The sequence below is a fragment of the Dipodomys ordii genome, unplaced genomic scaffold (assembly GCF_000151885.1).
Source record: "Dipodomys ordii isolate 6190 unplaced genomic scaffold, Dord_2.0 Scaffold197, whole genome shotgun sequence".
In the NCBI taxonomy this organism is placed as follows: Eukaryota; Metazoa; Chordata; class Mammalia; order Rodentia; family Heteromyidae; genus Dipodomys; species Dipodomys ordii.
In genome coordinates this window covers 2453279-2472834 of record NW_012267413.1, presented here as the reverse complement: position 1 = coordinate 2472834, position 19556 = coordinate 2453279, and the positions used below count along the sequence as shown (strand labels likewise).

At 38.5% G+C, this 19556-nt stretch overlaps 2 protein-coding genes across 8 annotated transcripts in view; one reads left to right on the top strand and one right to left on the bottom strand.

Moving 5' to 3' along the window:
- Cab39l (calcium binding protein 39-like) overlaps nucleotides 1-4724 on the bottom strand; it is a 104979-nt gene extending 100255 nt beyond the window's left edge. For 2 of the 3 annotated variants that reach the window (XM_013034859.1, XM_013034857.1), the window contains exon 1: nucleotides 4655-4681. The gene's annotated coding sequence lies outside the window, so the exon portion shown is untranslated. Of the gene's footprint in view, nucleotides 1-4654 lie in introns of all 3 variants that reach the window. The other variant, XM_013034860.1, reaches the window with a different exon arrangement.
- Nucleotides 4725-4888: 164 nt separating this feature from the next.
- Nucleotides 4889-19556, top strand: part of Setdb2 (SET domain, bifurcated 2) — a 35900-nt gene continuing 21232 nt past the window's right edge. Inside the window, exons 1-5 of one of the 5 annotated variants that reach the window (XM_013034836.1) lie at nucleotides 4889-4967; nucleotides 9106-9480; nucleotides 15150-15275; nucleotides 16745-16810; nucleotides 19405-19501. In XM_013034836.1, coding sequence (XP_012890290.1) covers nucleotides 9465-9480; nucleotides 15150-15275; nucleotides 16745-16810; nucleotides 19405-19501 — 305 coding nt within the window. In that variant the 5' untranslated portion in view covers nucleotides 4889-4967; nucleotides 9106-9464. Of the gene's footprint in view, nucleotides 4968-5149; nucleotides 5457-8100; nucleotides 8116-9105; nucleotides 9481-15149; nucleotides 15276-16744; nucleotides 16811-19404; nucleotides 19502-19556 lie in introns of those variants that run through there. The other 4 variants (XM_013034838.1, XM_013034835.1, XM_013034839.1 and 1 more) reach the window with 4 other exon arrangements.

Sequence of the window (19556 nt, the reverse complement as noted above, 5' to 3'; positions counted from 1 at the left end):
CCACTGGCACCCAGCTAGTAAAAATCATTTTTTAAGAAAAAAATATGATTATTACATGTAATCTAGTTTTTCAGCTAAAAAAATCACATATTAAGTGTGGTAAAAAAGTGTTTGGGGAGGGCAGATGGGGAAGGAGATGAGAAAGGATGGGAAGGGAATACAAAGATAGAGGCAACAATGCTTGATAAGAAATGTACTCATTACTTTGCTCATGGAATTGTAACCCCTCTGTATGGTATTTTCACAATAAAAAATAAAGTGTTTACAATTTTACCATAAAATCTTCTCTCATTTTTTTTCAAGTGTCTACAAACAGACCTGTGGGAATTGTTTTTTTTTTTGGTCTGGTCGTGGGGCCTGAAACTCTGGGCCTGGGCACTGTCCCTCAGCTCTTCAGCTCAAGGCTAGCGCTCTACCACTTGAGCCACAGCGCCACTTCCAGCTTTTTTCATATGTGGTGCTGAGGAATCAAACCCAGGGCCTTAGGCATGCAAGGCAAGCGCTCTACTACTGAGCCACCTTCCCAGCCCTCCTGTGGGAAATTTTTACTGACTTTATTATGCTTAATTAAATGAACAGATTCTAACACATTACATTAATTATAAGGTATTATCATTTTTTTCTAACTAAACAGGGCATCACCAGATAATGGGGAAAAACAATCTACATTTTGTATTTGCATGAAGTTACACTGAGAATTGTGTAACATACCAATCTAAGTGAAAATTTGTTTTAATCTCTACACATAGTTCATGTAAAATGCCTATAATCTTAAGCACTCAGGACGCTGAGACCAGTGGGATCACAGTTGAAAGCCAGCCCAGGCAGAAAAGTCCTCAAGACTCTCTCTAACCAGCAAAAATGCCAGATTGGAGGTATGGCTCAAGTGGTAGAGCTCTGACTGTAAGAAGAAAGTTCAATTGAGAGCACAATTCAGAGTTCAAGCATCGGTAACAGCACATAAAACAAAATAAAACCACACTTCTGAAGATCTTGAGATTATAAAATCTAAAGGGGTGTTAAGATACCTAGTTTTTTTTCTAGAAATTATTCAAATTTACACAAGTTATATATGTAAAATAATACATTTAAAGCCATAGAGTTTTACCTTGAGTCAGGGGCTGGTTTATAGCTCAGTAGTAGAATATTTGCTTGCATGTTTAAGGCCTTGGGTTCATCCCTAGCAACCCCTCCCCCGCTGAGAACTCAGTCTGAAAACAACCCAAAAGCTAGAAAAGCAACCAATATCCTTCAGCAAGAGAAAGCTCAGATATTGAGGTTACATTTAATATTCTTCTATTCAGATTTTATGTGCTTTCAGTAAAACTATTCTTTCAACAGATTATTCTTGCTTGAGGGATCACAGTAACTGTGTTTTTCCATAGAAAGAGCTCTTAACCTCACATACACACAAAATTTTATAAGCCTTCCCTTATTGTGGTGGAATAAGAGTATAAATTGATGTCAGGATTAAGGAAGGGGGTCATATGATAGCTGTATTTAAGGAAGATCCATGCTGCTCAGAGTTTAACAAAGCTCACCCTTGAGCTGTATCATCTATAATTTTATAACACTGACACCTTTCTTGGACTAGGGGAGTCACTGGAAGAGATGTGGAAGAATGTTGTAAGGATTAATAAACAGATTAAGATGCTTGGTCCAGAATGTATAAGAAGTGTATTGAAAGCCGGGTGTGATGGCTCATGCCTATAATCCTACTTGGGAGGCTGAGATCTGAGAATTGAGGTTGGAAACCAGCCTGGGCTGGACTCACTCTCAGAGAGACTCTTATCCTCAATTAACCACACAAAAACTGGAATTGGTGCTGTGGCTTAAAATGGTAGAGCACTAGCCTTGAGCAGAAGAGCTCAGAGACTGCACCCAGGGCCAGAGTTCAAGCCCACAACCAACAACAACAACAAAAGATATGTATTGAACATTTGATATAAAGAAGAATGTTGTGAGAATCAATAAACAGGATAGGGAAACCTTAAATTGCTGCCTGGGGCCTAGAAACTGCTGTAGGAAGAGCAGGCAGAAGAGCTATAGAAAGGGCACTAAACTCTTACTTCAAAGCTGGTCAATCCTGAAACATAAAGCAGATTAGAGCCAAGACAATTATTCAGCAAGGGGCAAGCCTACCAATTAGGGAAAGATAGATCATGTTATGGCAATATTATAGTCTTGAAAAAAAGAAACCTCATAGATCCAGTCTTTAAGATTGCTTCTGGGAGTTTCGCTTTATTTCCCCCCAAAACCCTGCTTTTATCTCCAATAACATTCAACTCTTTTGGTTCATTCTTCATTGTGATTCTCATTTTTCAAAATTCTTTTGTAGATGTTTTCATAGATTGGCAACATCTAAGGTATAGCATCAGTACACATAACCTAGAAGCCAAAAATTAATTCAGTCCAAATAGAAAGTCAAGTTTTCTAAAAGATCAGATTAGATTTATTTTCTGTCAAAAAGTTTATTATCTATATTTCCCCAACTATTGTATTTTTTCATTTGTTCACCCAACAATTACAAATGAATGAAATGATTAGCAACATTTTCTAAGTTCCTGTTTTTGGTCCTTCTTCCTTCTTTCCTCTCTAGTGCTAGGAATCTCCAACCCAGGGCCTCAAATGCTAACCATGTGCTCTACTACTGAGCTACACCCCCAACTCTTAGTAGTGTTTCTTAACAATCAATTTCCTGGTGGTAAAACTTCTAATAACTTTAGACATCTGAATACTTAGTGCACACAGACTGAAATCAGGGCCTAGGCTTTGCTGAGTTTTTGTGCTCCAGGCTAGTGCTCTACAAGTGGTAGAGCACAGCTCCCACTGCCTGATTTTTTTAGGGCCTAATTGGAGAATCTCACATACTTTCCTGCCTGGACTAGCTTCCAACTGAGATCCCACATCTTAGTCTCCTGAGGGGCTAGGATTACAGGTGTAAGCCACTGGCTCGTGACTTAGGGATATTTTAATGATCACAACTTAGGTTTTATAAGGCTTGTGGATAAAAAAGTAAATTTAAAACAAAGTGCCAACTGTTTTGGTATTTCTATCTACATTGTGGACTGCTTACTCAATTGGGTCATTAGCTAACCCTGAATAACCAAAAGCTAAACTAGACAAGTCTCTACTTTCTTCTCAATGTGTTAAAACTGCTAATCAAGCCGGGCACCAGTGGCTCACGCCTGTAATCCTAGCTATTGAGGAGGCTGAGATCTGAGGACTGCGTCTCACAACCAGCCCAAGCATGGAGATTCTCCAGGAGAATCTTATCTCCAATTAACCACCAGTAAACTGTAAGTGGTGTAAGCATTATGCCCACCTTTGGTCCCCAGCTCCACCCAGACCTGCCAGTCCTCCCTCTCCCCACTCAGACCTACCTAAACTTCCATCTACCTCACTTCCTATCCCCCAGACCCTGCTGCTACCTAGATAGAGGAGGCAGCCATGTGCTCTCTCTCCGGAAGAAATATGGCTCCTCTAATAAACCTTGTAATAATCTTTCTCCTGCCTGCCTCTGCATGGTCCCCTGACATGGATGTGATGGATACTTTCATTGATCTTTTCAAGTGGTAGAGCGTTTGCCTTGAGCAGAGCTTACGGACAGGGCCGGGCCCAGAGATCAAGACCCATGACCAAAAACAAACAACAACAAAAACCCCCCTGCTAACCATGAAACGTTATTTTCTCATTGGCTTGGTTTTCAGTGCATTACATTTCCTTTCAAATGAAATGATGCAGTGCTTTCTATTTCAGCCAATCGGGGAGGGGAATGAAATGGGGAGGAAAACAAAGTGATTCTTATCGCTTTCCTCTCAGCCCACATAAAAACTCAAGATTCTATTTGGCCTACTAAATCCACTTCCTGCCTCGGGCGAAACAATCAAGCATAGCAAGGCAAAACGCAGAGATCTGAACATTTGCAACATCAAGTCCAGGAAAAAAAAGATTTGCCAAAGGTCTCCTTTAACCTGCCCTGTTTATGAAAACAGAGCACTTTTTAGCTTAATTTTTAAAAAAAAGACGCTGCAGGAATGCTGGTTACAGAGTAATGAACACAGCTGCTCCAAAGCATAACTTGACGTCTTCTAATACCAAAGGATGGCTTGAGTTACCCTTGGGTCACTTGGGCAACTCCAGAGCAAAGCCAACAGGCAGCAGGCTCGCTGGCAAAGAAAAGAAAGCAAAGGGATTTCTTTCAAACTTGAGGGTCGTCGGTAAGGCATCTCTTTCCTCCCTCCCATATTCAACTTTGCACCTTTCTGAATCCAGAAGCCCGTCTCCTTTGACTAGCAACGGAGAATGGATCACCTGAGTCTCAATGAGATAAAAGGCTAAAAGAGTTCTCGGAAACCAAATAACCGCCGTTGAGGCATCGAAACCCGAACCCCACAATGACGGCAGACCGAAGTATGGGTCACCGCTCCACAGCCACACCATGCCTCGCTCCCCTTAACAGGCCATGAAATTCGGGCCCATGAGAGTCGTCCTTCCAGGCAAGTGAGAATGAGCCAGGTCTCCTCGCTCAGATCCTTCCACTTCCCCTGTCTTCCCCCAAGGACCCCCATTACAAAAACCAGACCCTAAATAAGCTTCCAGCCACCGAGAACCCCAGCCACAGCCACACACAAGATGGCACCCACACACCTACCGAAAGAAACAGCTGCACCACCACTCCAGCGCTGCGGGCTTCTACACCGCGGGCAACCCCATTGGGCCAGCCAGGGCGCGCGAGATTAGCCGAGAGCGCTGATAACCAATCAGGGAGCGGCGCGCTCGGAAAGCCGCGGCGGTGCCTGCGGTAGCAGCGCGGAGCCAGTGAGGCGTCCGCCCAGTTGGAAAGGCAACTCTGGGGGCTTTCGGCCCGTGGTGATGGGCTCGGTTGGCGTCTGGCTCCCATTTAGTGGTTCGCTTCAGGGGGCCCTGGACATTCGTGGTTGCGCGCTCGCCCCTCTCGGGCCGAGGTGAGGTCTAATACTTGACGAAGTATTTCCCGGCCACAGGGCAGCCGGGGCCAGGAGCGGAACGACGAGCGGCTTGAGGTGGAGAAGTGGCTTTGACTGTCAGCTCGCCCGCGTCGGGACGAGCCGGGAGCGCCGCCCTCGGGTCTAGCGGGAGGCGTGGAGAACGGGGCGGAGTCTGTGAGGTCGAGGCGCGGCGGTGGGAGGAGCGGGCAACCCCGGCCGAGCTCCGGCGGCGCGAGCGGGGCCTGCACCGCACCTGTGCGGCATCTCCTTTCCTCGCACCCTCGTGCAGTCCCGGGTTGGAGAAGGACCCGGGAGTCACGCAGTTCTCGGCCCCTATTTGAAGCCTGTCTCCCGGTGTACCCCCAAGGAGATGATTCCTGAGCACCTGGGAACCCTGAGGCTTTCCGAGGGGGCTGCAGGAAATAAATCTGCAGTATCGAATCCAGAAGCTGAACTTGGAAGGTTAACCACTGGCCCATTTTACAGGTAAGGTGAATGCAAGCCCCGAGAATCAGTCAAATCACCGGTCCAGGATCCTTGAGTTGAGATTAAATGTTTTAGAGCCGACTGTCGTTACCCAAGAATGTATGTAAATAACCTAGCCATTCTTCAGTGCATTGTGTAAATGTTAATGAAGGAGGTCCCGGATATGGGTGTCTGAAGTAGTAAACTGGGATGGAGGGTCCAAACCCTGGACTCTTCAAACCTGGATGCTTTGGGTCTATGGGGGCCTGCCACTTACAGGGTGACTTGCCTCACCTGCCTCGCAGTCCTCAGCAGCAGAAAAGCCACTTTCCCACATGACTGTTGTATGGTTTAAATTACCACCTTGCTTCTCACCACCTTGTTTGACTTTTTTACTTTCGTGGTAGTGTTTACTCTGCGGGTATATTTTTCTCTTCTCCCGATTTTTAGACCTTTTTTTTTTAAAAAAAAATCATAGTTATTTCTGCGATTTCCAGGACAATATTGATGGCCAGCTGTTTTCTCATTCTGATGAAACCGCCTCTGATGTTTTCATATGAAACTTTTGTTGAAACAGGAATTCAGATTTGCAAACTTCAATTTTTTTTCTTTTTTTAATTTAATTTTATTTGTGAACATACTGTACAGAGGGGTTACAATTACATGGGCAGGATAATGCGTACATTTCTTACCAAGCATTGCAGCCTCCTCCTTTGTTTACCCTTCACATCCCTTCCCAGCCTCCCCCCTCCCCTCGCAATCCCAATCCTTCTCCTCCCCCCCCCCCTTCGCACCGACGTTGTAAAGCTCGTTTTGGACATGACAACTTGTACTTCTCATTGTTGTAACAGGTCCACCTGTATCCTTAAACAACTTTTTTCCCCATCTCCTCCACAAGTTACACTGACATCAAATATAGTGAAAGCAGGTGTTATACTGTGGGGGAGGGACATACAAAGCAACAAAGAGATTATCTTATAAATGCGTTAGAAACACATGCATGAAAGAAAAAAACATTAAAATACATATCTAAGGGTTCATTTTCCTGACATCACATTATCTGACATTTTCCGCTTGACTCATACATATACTAGATATTGCAAGTAAGCCAGGCCCAAAGAAACATAGGTCCCATGGTTTCCCTTATTTGCAAACTTCAATTTTTTATTTATTTATTTATTTATTTTTTGGTCGGTTGCAGGGCTTGAACTCAAGGCCTGGACGCTGTCCCTGAGCTCTTTTACTCAGGGCTCTAGCACACTGCCGCTTTGAGCCACAGCGCCACCTCTGGTTTTCTAGTTGCTCATTGAAAATAAGAGGCTCATGGACTTTCCTGCCCGGGCTGACTGGCTGGCTGGCTTTGAACCACTATCCTCAGATCTCAGCCTCCTGAATAGGTAGTATTACAGCGCTGAGCCACCGCGCACAGCTTTGCAAACTTTTTAACGTTCAACTTTCGAAGATATTCCTAGAACAAGCCCCACTGTTAAACTCCTGCTAGACACCTTTATTTAATATTTTTGCAGGAGTGATTTGATGGTAATCTTACCTTCTGTGGCCTCACATGGCTCATTTAGCTGGGATGAAAAATGTATACTACCATACCCAATTTATGGATTGAAATGAGGGTCTCACTTCTTTCTTTCTTTCTAAACCTTCATTCTCTTAATCTCTGCCTCTTCTGGAGCTGAGATTACAGGTGTAAACTGTTATGTTGTGTGTTGGTGTGTGTTTCTGGTCAGTGAAGCCACAGCCTCAGCATGCTAGGCAAGTAGTCTACCACCAAGCTACAGTCTCAGCCCTCTGGTGCAGAGCATATTTGTTAAATTAAGCTTATTTATCTGTCATTTACATCTGTGGGGTGAGTGCTGGTGGGTACAACCTAGGGACTACAAGCATGCAAAGGAAAGAAGCCTTTGCCCACTGAGCTACACCAGAAGACTTTAAAGTTTTTATATTATAATTTGTGCCTATATTGTCCATTTCTGAGACCAATTTATTCTCTTCCTGTTACAACTTTGAATTGTATTTTTCCATGCTATTTAAGTTTTACTTTATTTCAGTGATATTTTTTGTACATAGATGTTTGTAAGTATTAGGTCTTTATCATGGATTCTGAATGGAAAGTAGTTTTCTTTGTTTCTGTTATATTTTTAATACAATTTAAAAATACTGATATTTTTTCACTTCCTTTAATTTTCAGCCTATCCATGATATTGTAATTTAGATAGATTTCTTTTTTTAAAATGATCACTCCTAGTTTTTGGTTGATTGAGAATCTGTCCTTCAATGGAAAAGGTTAATGCATTGCATTCATCTTTACTCCTTTTTTTTCTTTCCCAGTCCTGGGGCTTGAACTAAGGCACTGTCCCTGAGCTTCTCTGTGCTCAAGGCTAGCACTCTACCACTTGAGCCACAGCACCACTTCTGGCCTTTCCTGTTTAGGGCTTCGTGCATGCTAGGCAAGCACTCTACCACTAAGCCACATTCCCAACCCCCTGTATTCTAATTATTAACATATCTGTCGTTCGTGTGTGTGTGTGTGTGTGTGTGTGTGTGTGTGTGTGTGTGTGTGTGCTGGTACTAGAGCTTCTATTCATAGGCTTCATACTCTCTATTGTCTTTTTCACTTAGGGATTGAGCCATACCTCAACTTCTGGCTTTTGCTGGATAATTGGAGGTAAGAGTCTCTCAGACTTTTTTGCCCAGGCTGGCTTGGAATCGTGATCCTCAAATTTCAGCCTCCTAAGTAGCTAGGATTACCCTGTGAGCCAATGGTACCCAGCTTGCATATGGCCTTATTTCTTGTCCTTTTACCTACTTCTCTTTGTAACTTTTTTTTTAGTTACTGGAGATTGAACTCAGAACTTTGTTCTTGCTAAACAAACACAATTCTTCTTAAAGTATATCTTCAGTCCTTTTGCTTTTAGTTTATTTTTTACAAAGGGTCTCATACTTTTGCCTGGCCTGCTACTTCTTCTTTTCAAGTTATAAGCTCAGGAAGTGGCGCTGTGGCTCAAGAGGGAGAGCACTTGCCTTGAGCTGAAGAGCTGAGGGATAGCGCCCAAGCCCAGAGTTCAAGCCCCATGACCAACAAAAAAAAAAGATCAAGTTATAAGTTCATGCCACTGTGCCTGGCCTGAGGAAAAAAATTGTTAATGTACTTGAATGTATGATTTATTAACCAAAGTATATTTTATAGCCAAATAATAAGAAATATGAATGACAAAAGTAAATGCAGACATATTAATAAAAAGGTACAAAAATATATTCTAATTTCTGAATTTTGTTTTAGAATTACATGCTGAAAGGATAATAATTGCTGGCATTTATTAAGTTCTTCCAATATGTTAGGCACTATATAAATGATTAAGTCATATCCTCTGAACAACCTATAAGGCAATTGATAGTAATATCCCTATTTTTAAAACTTAAGAAACAATTAAAAATGGAATATAGTTTAATAATATATTAATATTAATATATGTTAAATATGGGTGCTTAGAAGTAATTATTATCTTTATAATTCCTTATTTATCATAACTTGCATTTTGTACATTTTTCCAGCTCATCTGTATTCTCTTTGTAATAGTTCATATCATTTTAACAATATCTTTTCTTGTGTATTTTGTGCTTTATAAATATGTACCACTCTTTGTTTTTCTTACAGAATATTTCATGAATTTGTGGATTCAGAAATGGAGTCGATTTTTATTTTTATAAAGACATTGGCAGTGGTGTGATACGACTATAAATGCTCATTTGATGAAGATGTATGTGCCTGTTTTGTGAATGGACTAGTGTAATTTCTGAAAGTTTTTTTATGACACAGTTTTTATTTGAATATTCAAGTATCAAGGAATACTGGATTTAGAATGTATAATGATGGTGTATTTTCTTTGAGGACTTCCCGATTTCATAGAGACCACAGTTGAATTCCAGTTACATTCTCCAATCAAAGTGGCACATATCCAGTCTTTTGATAAACTTAATTTTGAAGAATTTTATGTTTGCCAACAACACCAAAGAATGGGAGAAAAAAATGGTAGGTTGAAGAACACATTTTTAAATTTAATATTTAAGAGTTTATAGACAACCTAAGCTAAATTGTGTATTTTCCTTGTGACTTCTGGACAAGCAGGTATTAAGGCCTTGGATAACCACCAGCTTTGACTGATTTCATAATGTATTCAATCAGTAATGTTAAATCAATAATATACTTTAAAAATAGACTTCTTAAATTAATTTTTCTTAGTTTTACCAAAAAATTGAGACTGGCTTTTCATTATCATTTTAATATCTACACTTAGATAATATATGTTATAATTAATGAACCTTTTTACTGGCATTTATTATGAACTAAAGTCCATAGTTTATTCACATTACCTGTGGGGCATGTCTCTTTTCCAGGATTCCATTCAGGATAACACATTACCTTTAATTTCACTAAGGCTGCTCTTGGCTATGATAGTGTCTCAGGCTTGTTGGTTTTATAGTTAAATATTTTGTAGACTGTCCCTCTGTTGGAATTACTGTCTGATGTTTTTCTTAGAATTAGATGGGGTGACAGATTTTGAGGAGTAAAATCACAAGGGTAAAGAGCATACAAGCACCCGTTATGGCTTGATCTCTCATTGTTCATACTGGGCTTGGCCACATAGCAAGTATAGCATTATCAGTTTCTCCACTGTCAAGTTATGCTTTTGTTACACTTCTCAAACCTGCTGTATCCTTCAGTTTTTAAGTTACATTTGTATTATCTTCAAGTAGTTGTGCAATATATTTTAATCACCCCTTCATTCTCCCTCTTCGAACTCTATCTATCCCCTTGTATATCCTTCAATATTGTTTTTGTTTTTGGAGAGAGGGTCTCACTATGTAGGAAAGTCTGATATTCAATTCAAAATCCTTCAGCCTCAGCTTTCTGAGTGCTGGGATTACAGATATGTGCCACTACACCTGATGCCATACTGAACTCCCTGAACCCTTTGGAAGTAAATTACTAAGTGCAGCTCTTACTCGAGAAGTGGGATTTGATATTCACTACCACTTGACAGCAGAATATTTATTTTTTTCTTTTGGTATTCATTATTGTTCTCTTTGTCTTTTTCCCAATTTATCTGTTCTGCCAATCATTATATCAGTATGGACTCATGAATACTTATTTTATACTTGAGTTAGATTCCACTATTACTTTGCCAGTTTAGTTACTTAAATTTTCCCAAGTTTGACCTTTGGGAATTATTTGGGTCTTATGTTCCTTTGACATAAGCAATTTAATCTATGATTAACATCTCCTATGTATATACACTCACATAAGTACATACTATAAGTGATGTGCATATTTACATACATTTTTTATAGAAGCATTTTGGTATTCTTTTGACTGGCTTAGTTTTCTTAATTCATTTGTCAGTTATTCTGGGAATTGAACTCAAAATCTTGTACATTCTCTGCACACTTTACTACTGAGCTATACCCCTTGATGTTGGTTTCTTAATCATTGTCTTCTTAATTCATCATTTCCACCACTAAGCAGTTACTCTTATTTTTTGAGTAATTTAATTATTCCACATCAGAATAAATAATAATATGCCAACATTCTGTAAAATACTTTAAATCATAGTCACTAAAAACTAGAATCAGTTTTAGCATGTTACACTAGGACTCAGTTATCTCTGATTGCAGAATATTTTAGTGCTATCAAAAGTTCCAACCATTTGCCGGTGCAGGTGGCTCACATCTTTAATCTTTAGTACTGAGGAGACTGAGATCTGAAGATCGCAATTCAAAACCAGCCTGGGCAGGAAAGTCCATGAGACTATCTCCAATTAACCACCTGAAAAACAGAAGTGGAGCTATGGCTCTCAGTGGTAGATCATTAACCTTGAGCAAAAATCTCAGGGACAACACTCTGGCCATTAATTAGTTCAATACCTATGACCAACCATTTAACAAAAAGTTACCTTTTTTTTTGCAGAAATAATGTTTTTTGTTAATTTTTTGGTGTGAGATATTTTGGCTTAAGCTCAGGGCCTCTGGCTCTGAGGAGCTTTCTTGATCATGTCTAACACTATCATTTGAGCCATACTTTCAGTCCAACCTTTTCTTCAACTTTTAAAAACATATATTATGTATTGTCACCTTTATGGTGCAGCAAAACTAATTTCTCCTAACTGCAATTTAGTACCCACCGACCAATCTTTTTCCATTTATCTCACCTCCTCTTCTGTCTCCAGTGTGAGTAACCACTATCTGCTCTCAATTTCTATGAGATCAACTCTTTTAGATTCAAATTATAAAAAAGAACATGGGATATTTGTCTTTCATGACTGACTTATTTCACTTTACATGATACCTTCCAGGTTCACCCATGTATTGCCACTAGGAATAGGATTTCATCCGTTTGTGGCTAAATAATACTCCATTGTATGTACATATATATATGCATACCATGTTTTTTTCTACTCTTATTTTTTTATATTTCAATTTTTATAAAGGTGATGTACAGAGGTACAGTTACATAAGTCAAGTATAAAGTACATTTCTTAGCAGGCACCAGTGGCTCATGCCTGTAATCTTAGCTACTCAGGAGGCTGAGGTCTGAGGATCACGGTTCAAAGCCAGCCTGGGCAGGAAAGTCTGTGAGAACTCTTATCTCCAACAAAACACCAGAAAATTATAAGTAGCACTGAGCTGAAAAGCTCATGGACAACGCCCAGGTGCAGAGTTCAAGTCCCATAATCAAAAAAAAGAAAAAAGTACATTTCTTTTTGGACAATGTCACCCCTTCCCTCACTCTCTCCCAGTTTTTCTTTTCCGTCCCCACCCACAAGTTAGTTGTATAGCTCATTTTTCATCATATCTAATGAGTACCAGTGCTACATTTGTTCACCTTTTACATACCATCTTTTTTTAAAAAACTGGTTTCATTTCAAAATCTTTCTACCTCTGATAAAGACAAATCTCTAAAATAAGGTGCTAATTTACATTCATGAAAGGAAACATGGTAATACTAACTGGTTACTTTATTTGAATAATAACTTTGTTAAAAGCGATGATTTTTGCTGATAATTAATGAAAATTTAATTATTTTAGGGACCCTGGGAATAACTGTTTCATAAAAATTTTTCTCATTGAAATGATGTGGATAATTTCTGTAAAATTTTACTATTAAAGAACTATTTCAGTTATTTCTATAATTAAGTTCTTTTGCCTAAGACTCGTATGTAGTAATCTCTGGCCAGCTGTCAACATGCTGATATATTCATCAACTCATCTCTAATGCAGATGTGGTCCTTCACCTAATAGGCAGTACTGTAACTGCAACATGAACGAATCTTTGAACAAAGTCGGCTTTGTTAATTATGATTTCTATCCTTCCCTTGACTCTTGATACGCTCCTCTCCTGAATTTCCCTTCTAATTTGTAAGATGTCATGGTTCCTTGTCCTTATATTCATTTATTTCCATGTTGGTGTTCTACAGAAGACTGTCTTTTTTTCTGTACATTCTCCTTAAGGACGCACACATATTTTTTGGCTTTGGCTAGTGTTTGTATGTTATTGCCTCCAGAATTGGCAAATCTTACCCTGTAGCCTAGATACCCTGTTTATACAATGAGCTTCTTCCCATTTGACTTTCCCATCTATCCCTCTGCTGGCACTCTGCCACGTGAGCCAGAGTCCACTTACAGCTTTTTGGTGGCTAATTGGAAAGAAGAGTCTCATGGACTTATCCACCCATTACTGGCTTTAAACCATGATCCTTAGATCTCAGCCCCTCTAAGTAGCCAGATTTATAAGTGTGAGCCACTGTTGCCTGGCTGTATTTGATTTTTTTTTTTTTTTTGGTGGCAAGGTGACACTGTATAGTCTAAGCTGGCATCAAACTCTGCCTTGACTTCCAAGTTCTCTGATTAAGGCATCAAGGGTGGCTTCTGTGATCTTTCAAAGAAACATGTATGTACAACATAAATAGCTTATACTTCTTCAGTAGGCTTCCATCTAAAAAATAAATTTGATTAGTGAGGTACAGAAGCAATTTTTATCATAGGTTTTGTCTTCTTGCACTGAATTTGTTTTTGATCTTGAAAGTCTGGGCTGTGCTACAGAGAATTTTAAAAGCTATGCTTTGTGTTGTGTAGTATGTGTCAGACCAGAATGTTGACCGAGAAACCGTCCCCCTCCCGAGGCCACTTAGCAGTAGTTCTAATTAGGCCTAGATCCACTTTGGGAAAGGTGATTCTCCCAGTAGAAGTTGTGACTCAGGCCTAAGCCTCTTTCCTTATGAAGTTTGACTCCATTGTCAAACTTGGAAGTTTAGGATTTAGCTTTTGTTAAGGAAAGTATGTTTTTGTAAAAGTGCAATTATTAATAGCTCTGTATTTAGGGCCATGTTATTTAATTTCAGCTACTTTTATTTGGTCATCTTAACATTTTATAAGTTATCTTTAACATGATAAAAATTTTATCACTTCTAAACATTGTATCAATGTGAAAGTTTTATTGCATTTTAATTGCTTTTCTCTTTATTGTTTTTAGCTTCAAAGGGATTATTTCTCTAGGAAATTGGAAGACATTAGAAATATTGGCTTCTTTATATAAGTTTATCTGTAAAAACTTCAAGTATTATTTTCCTTCATGTAATTAAAGTTAGTTACCATAAAGCTTTTTTTAAAAAAAGAAATATTACTGAATAGTTATTTTCAGCAGTCATTAAGGTGAACTGTTCTAAAATCTACGTAGAAGTATCCTGAAGCTTTTTGTTTGATTGTTTCTAGTTTATTTGTGTGTATATGTGTGTGTGGCTCAGGACCTTGAGCTCGTTGTTTGGCTTTCTTGCTCATACTTGCTTTACTGTTTGAGCCATGACTCCAAAGTCTGCTGCTTTGGTGATTAGAAATGGAATCTTCTAGACTTTTTGCCCAGCTGGCTTTGAATTGGCAATCCTCCATATCTCAGCCTTCTGAGTAGCTAATATTGGTACCCAGTTTGGTTTTATTTTGGGGGACAGAGTTTTACTAAGTCGCTCCAGCTGGCCCTGGTATTTCAAGATCCTCTTGCCTTAACCGTTCAAGTACTAAGATTACAAGCATGTGCCATCATGCCTAATATTTCTGAAACTTTTAAATGTATAAATTTTATATGTATAAATAAAATTTATATGTATAAATTATTATAACTCTAAAGGAGTAATTTCTTTTACCTTCTATGCAAGAATAATATCATTGAAGTTGTCAACATATATATTTAAGTTAGCAAAAATAAATGAGGTACTTGGATCATGTTCTTTTTTTTCTTTTTTTTTTGTTGGTCATGGAACTTGAACTTAAGGACTGGGTGTTGTGCTTGAGCTCTTTCGCTCAAGGTTAGTGCTTGGCTACTTTGAGCCACAGTGCCACTTCCAGTTTTCTGTTGATTAGTTGGAGATAGGAGTCTCATGAACTTTCGTGCCAGGGCTGGCTTTGAACCGTGATCCTCAGCTCTCAGTCTCCTGAGTAGCTAGGATTGCAAGCATGAGCCACCAGCACTTAGTTTCTTTTCTTTATAAGGAAGTATTACCAAAATCCTTTTTTCCTCAAAGAAAGTGACAGACTGCTTGAACCTTAATTTTATTTAGAAACCAACTGGATTTTCTGTAACTTGTGCCCTGGTAAATTAATCTATTTCCAATCTATTTCCTTGAATTCCTAAGTTGCTCTCTTTTTTTCTAGGTGATGCAAAAGCTTTCTGGATGGAGCTAGAAGATGATGGAAAAGTGGACTTCATGTTTGAAAAAGTACAAAATGTGCTACAGTCATTAAAACAGAAGATCAAAGATAGATCAGCTACAAATAAAGGTATAAAAGACATTAAAATCTTGGATATATTTTATATTCATTGATATGGATAATGCTGCTTCTGGTTTTTTGTTGTTGTTTTTTTTTTGTGCCAGTCCTGGTGCTTTATCTCAGGGACTAGATACTATCCCTGAGCATTTTTGCCCAAGCCTAATGATCTACCACTTGAGCCATAGCTTCATTTCTGTCTTTTTTAGTGCTTAATTGGAGATAAGAGTCTCTCGGACTTTTCCTGCCTGGGCTGACTTCAAACTTTGATCCTTAGCTCTAAGCTTCCTGAGTAACTAGGATTACAGGTGTGAGCCACTGACACTTGGTTTATGAACCTAACATTGATTCTATTTTTTTTTCCTAAAAAATTCAATTTATTATTCCATGTCATAAACATGGATAAATCTGATTATAAATAACAGCTACTGACTTACTTCTTTTTACTTCAGGCTATACCTCCCCTTTCTGTTTTAGAAATAGTGCCCAGATTAGCTCAGAACTCTGCTCAAGCAATCTGATTACTTCACCCTCTGAATACCTGGGATAAGGATATTTTTTCCTTGTCTCATACTTTTTTTTTTTCATATTTTTCATTATCTTTAAGTAGTTGTACAAAGGGGCTTCAATTTAACATTCCAGTGTGAGAGTATAATATACCTCGATCAATATCATTCATCATTCTTGTCCATCTCTCCCAGTTCCACCCATTCCCTCAGTATCGTCTTATTATATCACATTTGTTATATGTTGGAAAATACAACAAAGAAAATACCCATTCAAACAATTATTCTTAAGTATGTAAAAGTCTGGAGGCTACATAGGCAGCTCTGTTGTAGAATTCAGGCCTAAAATGTGTGAGGCCTTGGGTAATCCCTTCTCCCATGGCTGAGCTCCATATCTCCTCACAACCCCTCCCTCCCCAACACACCTACATATGACCATGTTTTGCCTGCTTTAAACAATACTAGTTTTGTGAAAGCAAAAACTAGTGTTCTGCATGTTAATCCAAGGTTTTGGATTTTTTTTTCTTTTGTCTTTACCCTTTGGTTGTAGAGCATATGTCTTTAATGTGAAATCTTCCTTTAGTGTATAAGGACATACAGTTGGAAACAAAAATTTTCCCCAAACTATTGTTAGTGCTCCCTAGTGACATTTCTGTTTTATTACAGAAGTTATTATGTATATTATAATATATTTACAAAAAGAAACACTTTTCATTTTAATATTCTTTCTAAATCCTTTAGGAATCAGATTTATGTAGTTTTTGAATCTAGTTCTAGTCCTTTTAGCTTAGAAGTCCTAGAATAAATTAACCTCTGAGCCTCATTTTCTTGGTCCCTAATGCAGATTGTCATTTAAACTTCTCAGGGGAGATTGAAGATTATTAAAGTGTGTAAATTGTAAATTGGAAGCTTGAATAAACCTGATAATAACTGCTTTCGTTTTATTCTTTGTTTTTTTTTTTTTTTTTTTACCAGAGTATATCCAAGCAATGATTCTAGTGAATGAAGCAACTATAAGTAACAATTCATCATTGGTAAAGGGTATGTACATTTCCTATGCCAATTCTAGAATGTTCCATGGCATTTTCTTGCCATGGAGCAGGCTACCCTAGTAGCCAGGTTAAATATAATTTGAAATGAAATGTAAGATTTACATTGCTAAGTTGTATAGTCCTCAGTTTCTTCTATTAGTTGAAAAGTCCTACCTATGTAAGGTTAGGGAATGCGCTTCCCACTAGGCATTCTAGGGGAAGACTGAACAAATGTGTATATCCACAAAATCTCATGCAGATAGTATAGCTAGAAGTCTTAAGATTTTAAACCATTTTACCCTGCTTTCTGTGAAGAACACAACTAGAAACGTATATTCTGCTATAAGATAATTGGTAAAATTTTCTTTTCTAGATTTAGACCAGCCACTAAGCAAATTCAGTTTAGAAGGATTAGAGAGATACCACAAAAAGAAAAACCTGTTGGTTTTTCACAACACTCTGACCAAAAAATATGGTTTTTCCATACACCAAGTAATTCAGTTTCCCGTGAACAACAGTGGGCTGTTCCACAACTTAATTTAGTTGGCTTTTTGTTTTGTTTTTGTTTTTTGGTTGGTCGTGGGGCTTGAAGTCGGCCTGGGTGCTGTCCCTGAGCTCTTCAGCTCAAGGCGAGCACTCTACCACTTGAGCCACAACGCCACTTCTGGTTTTCTGGTGGTTAGAGATAACAATGTCACGGAAGTTCCTGCCCAGGCTGGCTTTGAACTGTGATCCTCAGATCTCAGCCTCCTGAGTAGCTAGGATTACAGATGTGTAATGTGTGGGAATGAGACCAGCTTTCCCTGCTCACCAGTAATCACTCACTTTTCCTGGTTGAACCCCGTGGAAGATGGGGATTTATAACAATTGGTTTGGTTTGGTTGGTTTCGGAAGATGTGTTTGTAGACAGTTACAAAGAGTTCAGAGGAAGCTCCTTCCTGCATTTATTGCCTCAAATGCCTTCAGCTTAGGCATCTAACACACCCTTAAAGGATTACATTAATTTTAGAAAAGTCAAGTTTTAAAATTCAGGAGATGGTACCAAGGATTTAATTTTAAGCAACATTTTTTTTTTTTATATACTTTCTTGAAACAACTTACTTTCCACTGAAAAGTAAGTTGTATTTTTCTTCTGAGGTCACCAAAAGTAATAATTTTATTTTTTTAATATAATTTTAATAGTTTGTTCACCTGCAGTGTAGTGAATTTACCAAAATGGAAGTGTATATTTTTGCCAATAGTAGAGAAATGTTTTGAATAATTAAGAGAGTTAGGTAATTGACAGTTTTAGCAATAAAGTTTCATACTTCCATTTATTTTCAAATGAATATTTCAGATGAGAGAAACACAAGGACTTGATGTGGAGCCTTTGAGGGATCCAGCCTGGGCTCTCCAGAACACTGATCAAACCACTAGTTACTTTTAATTTTTCTTGCTTAAACTGTAAAAACATGCAGTGTCCCCGTACAATGTTTAATCACCCTTGATATCTGATTGGGTGTCTCATCTCCTACCAGTCTCCATGTAATGTTTGATCATGGTGGCCAGTCTTCAGCAAGAATCTTATTTGCTCAGTTTCTCCAGAATCCTCCTTTGTCTGGATGTTTCTTCTTAGACATTTTTTTGTGTAGTAATCCTACTGTGTTCCTTGGCTATACATTCCTACTAGCCCACGCTATTGGAATTGAGCCAGTCTCCATTCCTTACTGGAAAATCCTTATACCGGTCATAGGTGTTCTTAATGTCTGCCTTATCTGCTTTAATAGGTATCATTGGGTTAATTTTTTGAACAGCAAGACAGTAAGGATCAAATTATCTTTTAAGTTATTTTAGTGCATTGGGAAAAACAGAAATGTTTCCAGCTATAATTTATAACTTTTTCATTAAACATAAACCTTATAAATACGTTGAAGGGTAAAAATAGATGGACTATAAAAACAATTAAGAAGTATTGTCCACTACATGGCACTCGGTTCTATCCCCAACACCACAAAAGAAATACAGAAGTAGCAGAAGGAAGTGACATGTCATGCATGGTGCTCTGTAAATGTAGTCGTACTTCTACTCAGAAGAATGAGACAGGAGTATCACTTGAGCTCAGGAGTTTGAGGCCAGCCTGGGCAACATAGTGAGAAAAAAAGAAGAAAGAATAATTAGGTGTAAAAAAAAAAGGAAATATGAGAACTGGGCACCAATGGCTCACGCCTGTAATCCTAGCTACTCAGGAGGCTGAGATCTAAGGATCACGGTTCAAAGCAGCCTGGGCAGAAAAGTCCGTGAAACTCTTATCTCCAATAAACCACCAGAAAATGGGAAGTGGTGCTAGTTCAAGTGGTAGAGCGTTAGCCTTGAGCTGAAGAGTTGAGGGATAGTGCTCAGTCCCAGAGTTCAAGCCCCATGACCAACAAAAGAAAAGGAAATATGACAATACAAATAGAGAGGTAGCCAAATATCTTAAACCCCATTATCCTAAAATAGTTATATTAAGAAAACAAAAGGTATATAAACTTTGCAATTTTGTTATATTATCCTTGGAAAGCTATGTTATTTTTCTGTAAAATATTTTTAACTTGGCATACTTGCTTTTCAAATTTTTTCATGTAGATTATAAGCATATGATTAAGAATGAAAAGGAAAACAAATCAAATGTATTTCCTTCTACATCATATGAGAACTCCTTTACAGAAGACAGTATACTTCAGTAAGTATATACGTTATATTTATGAATGCGATTGCTCCTAAAAGAGATGTATTCA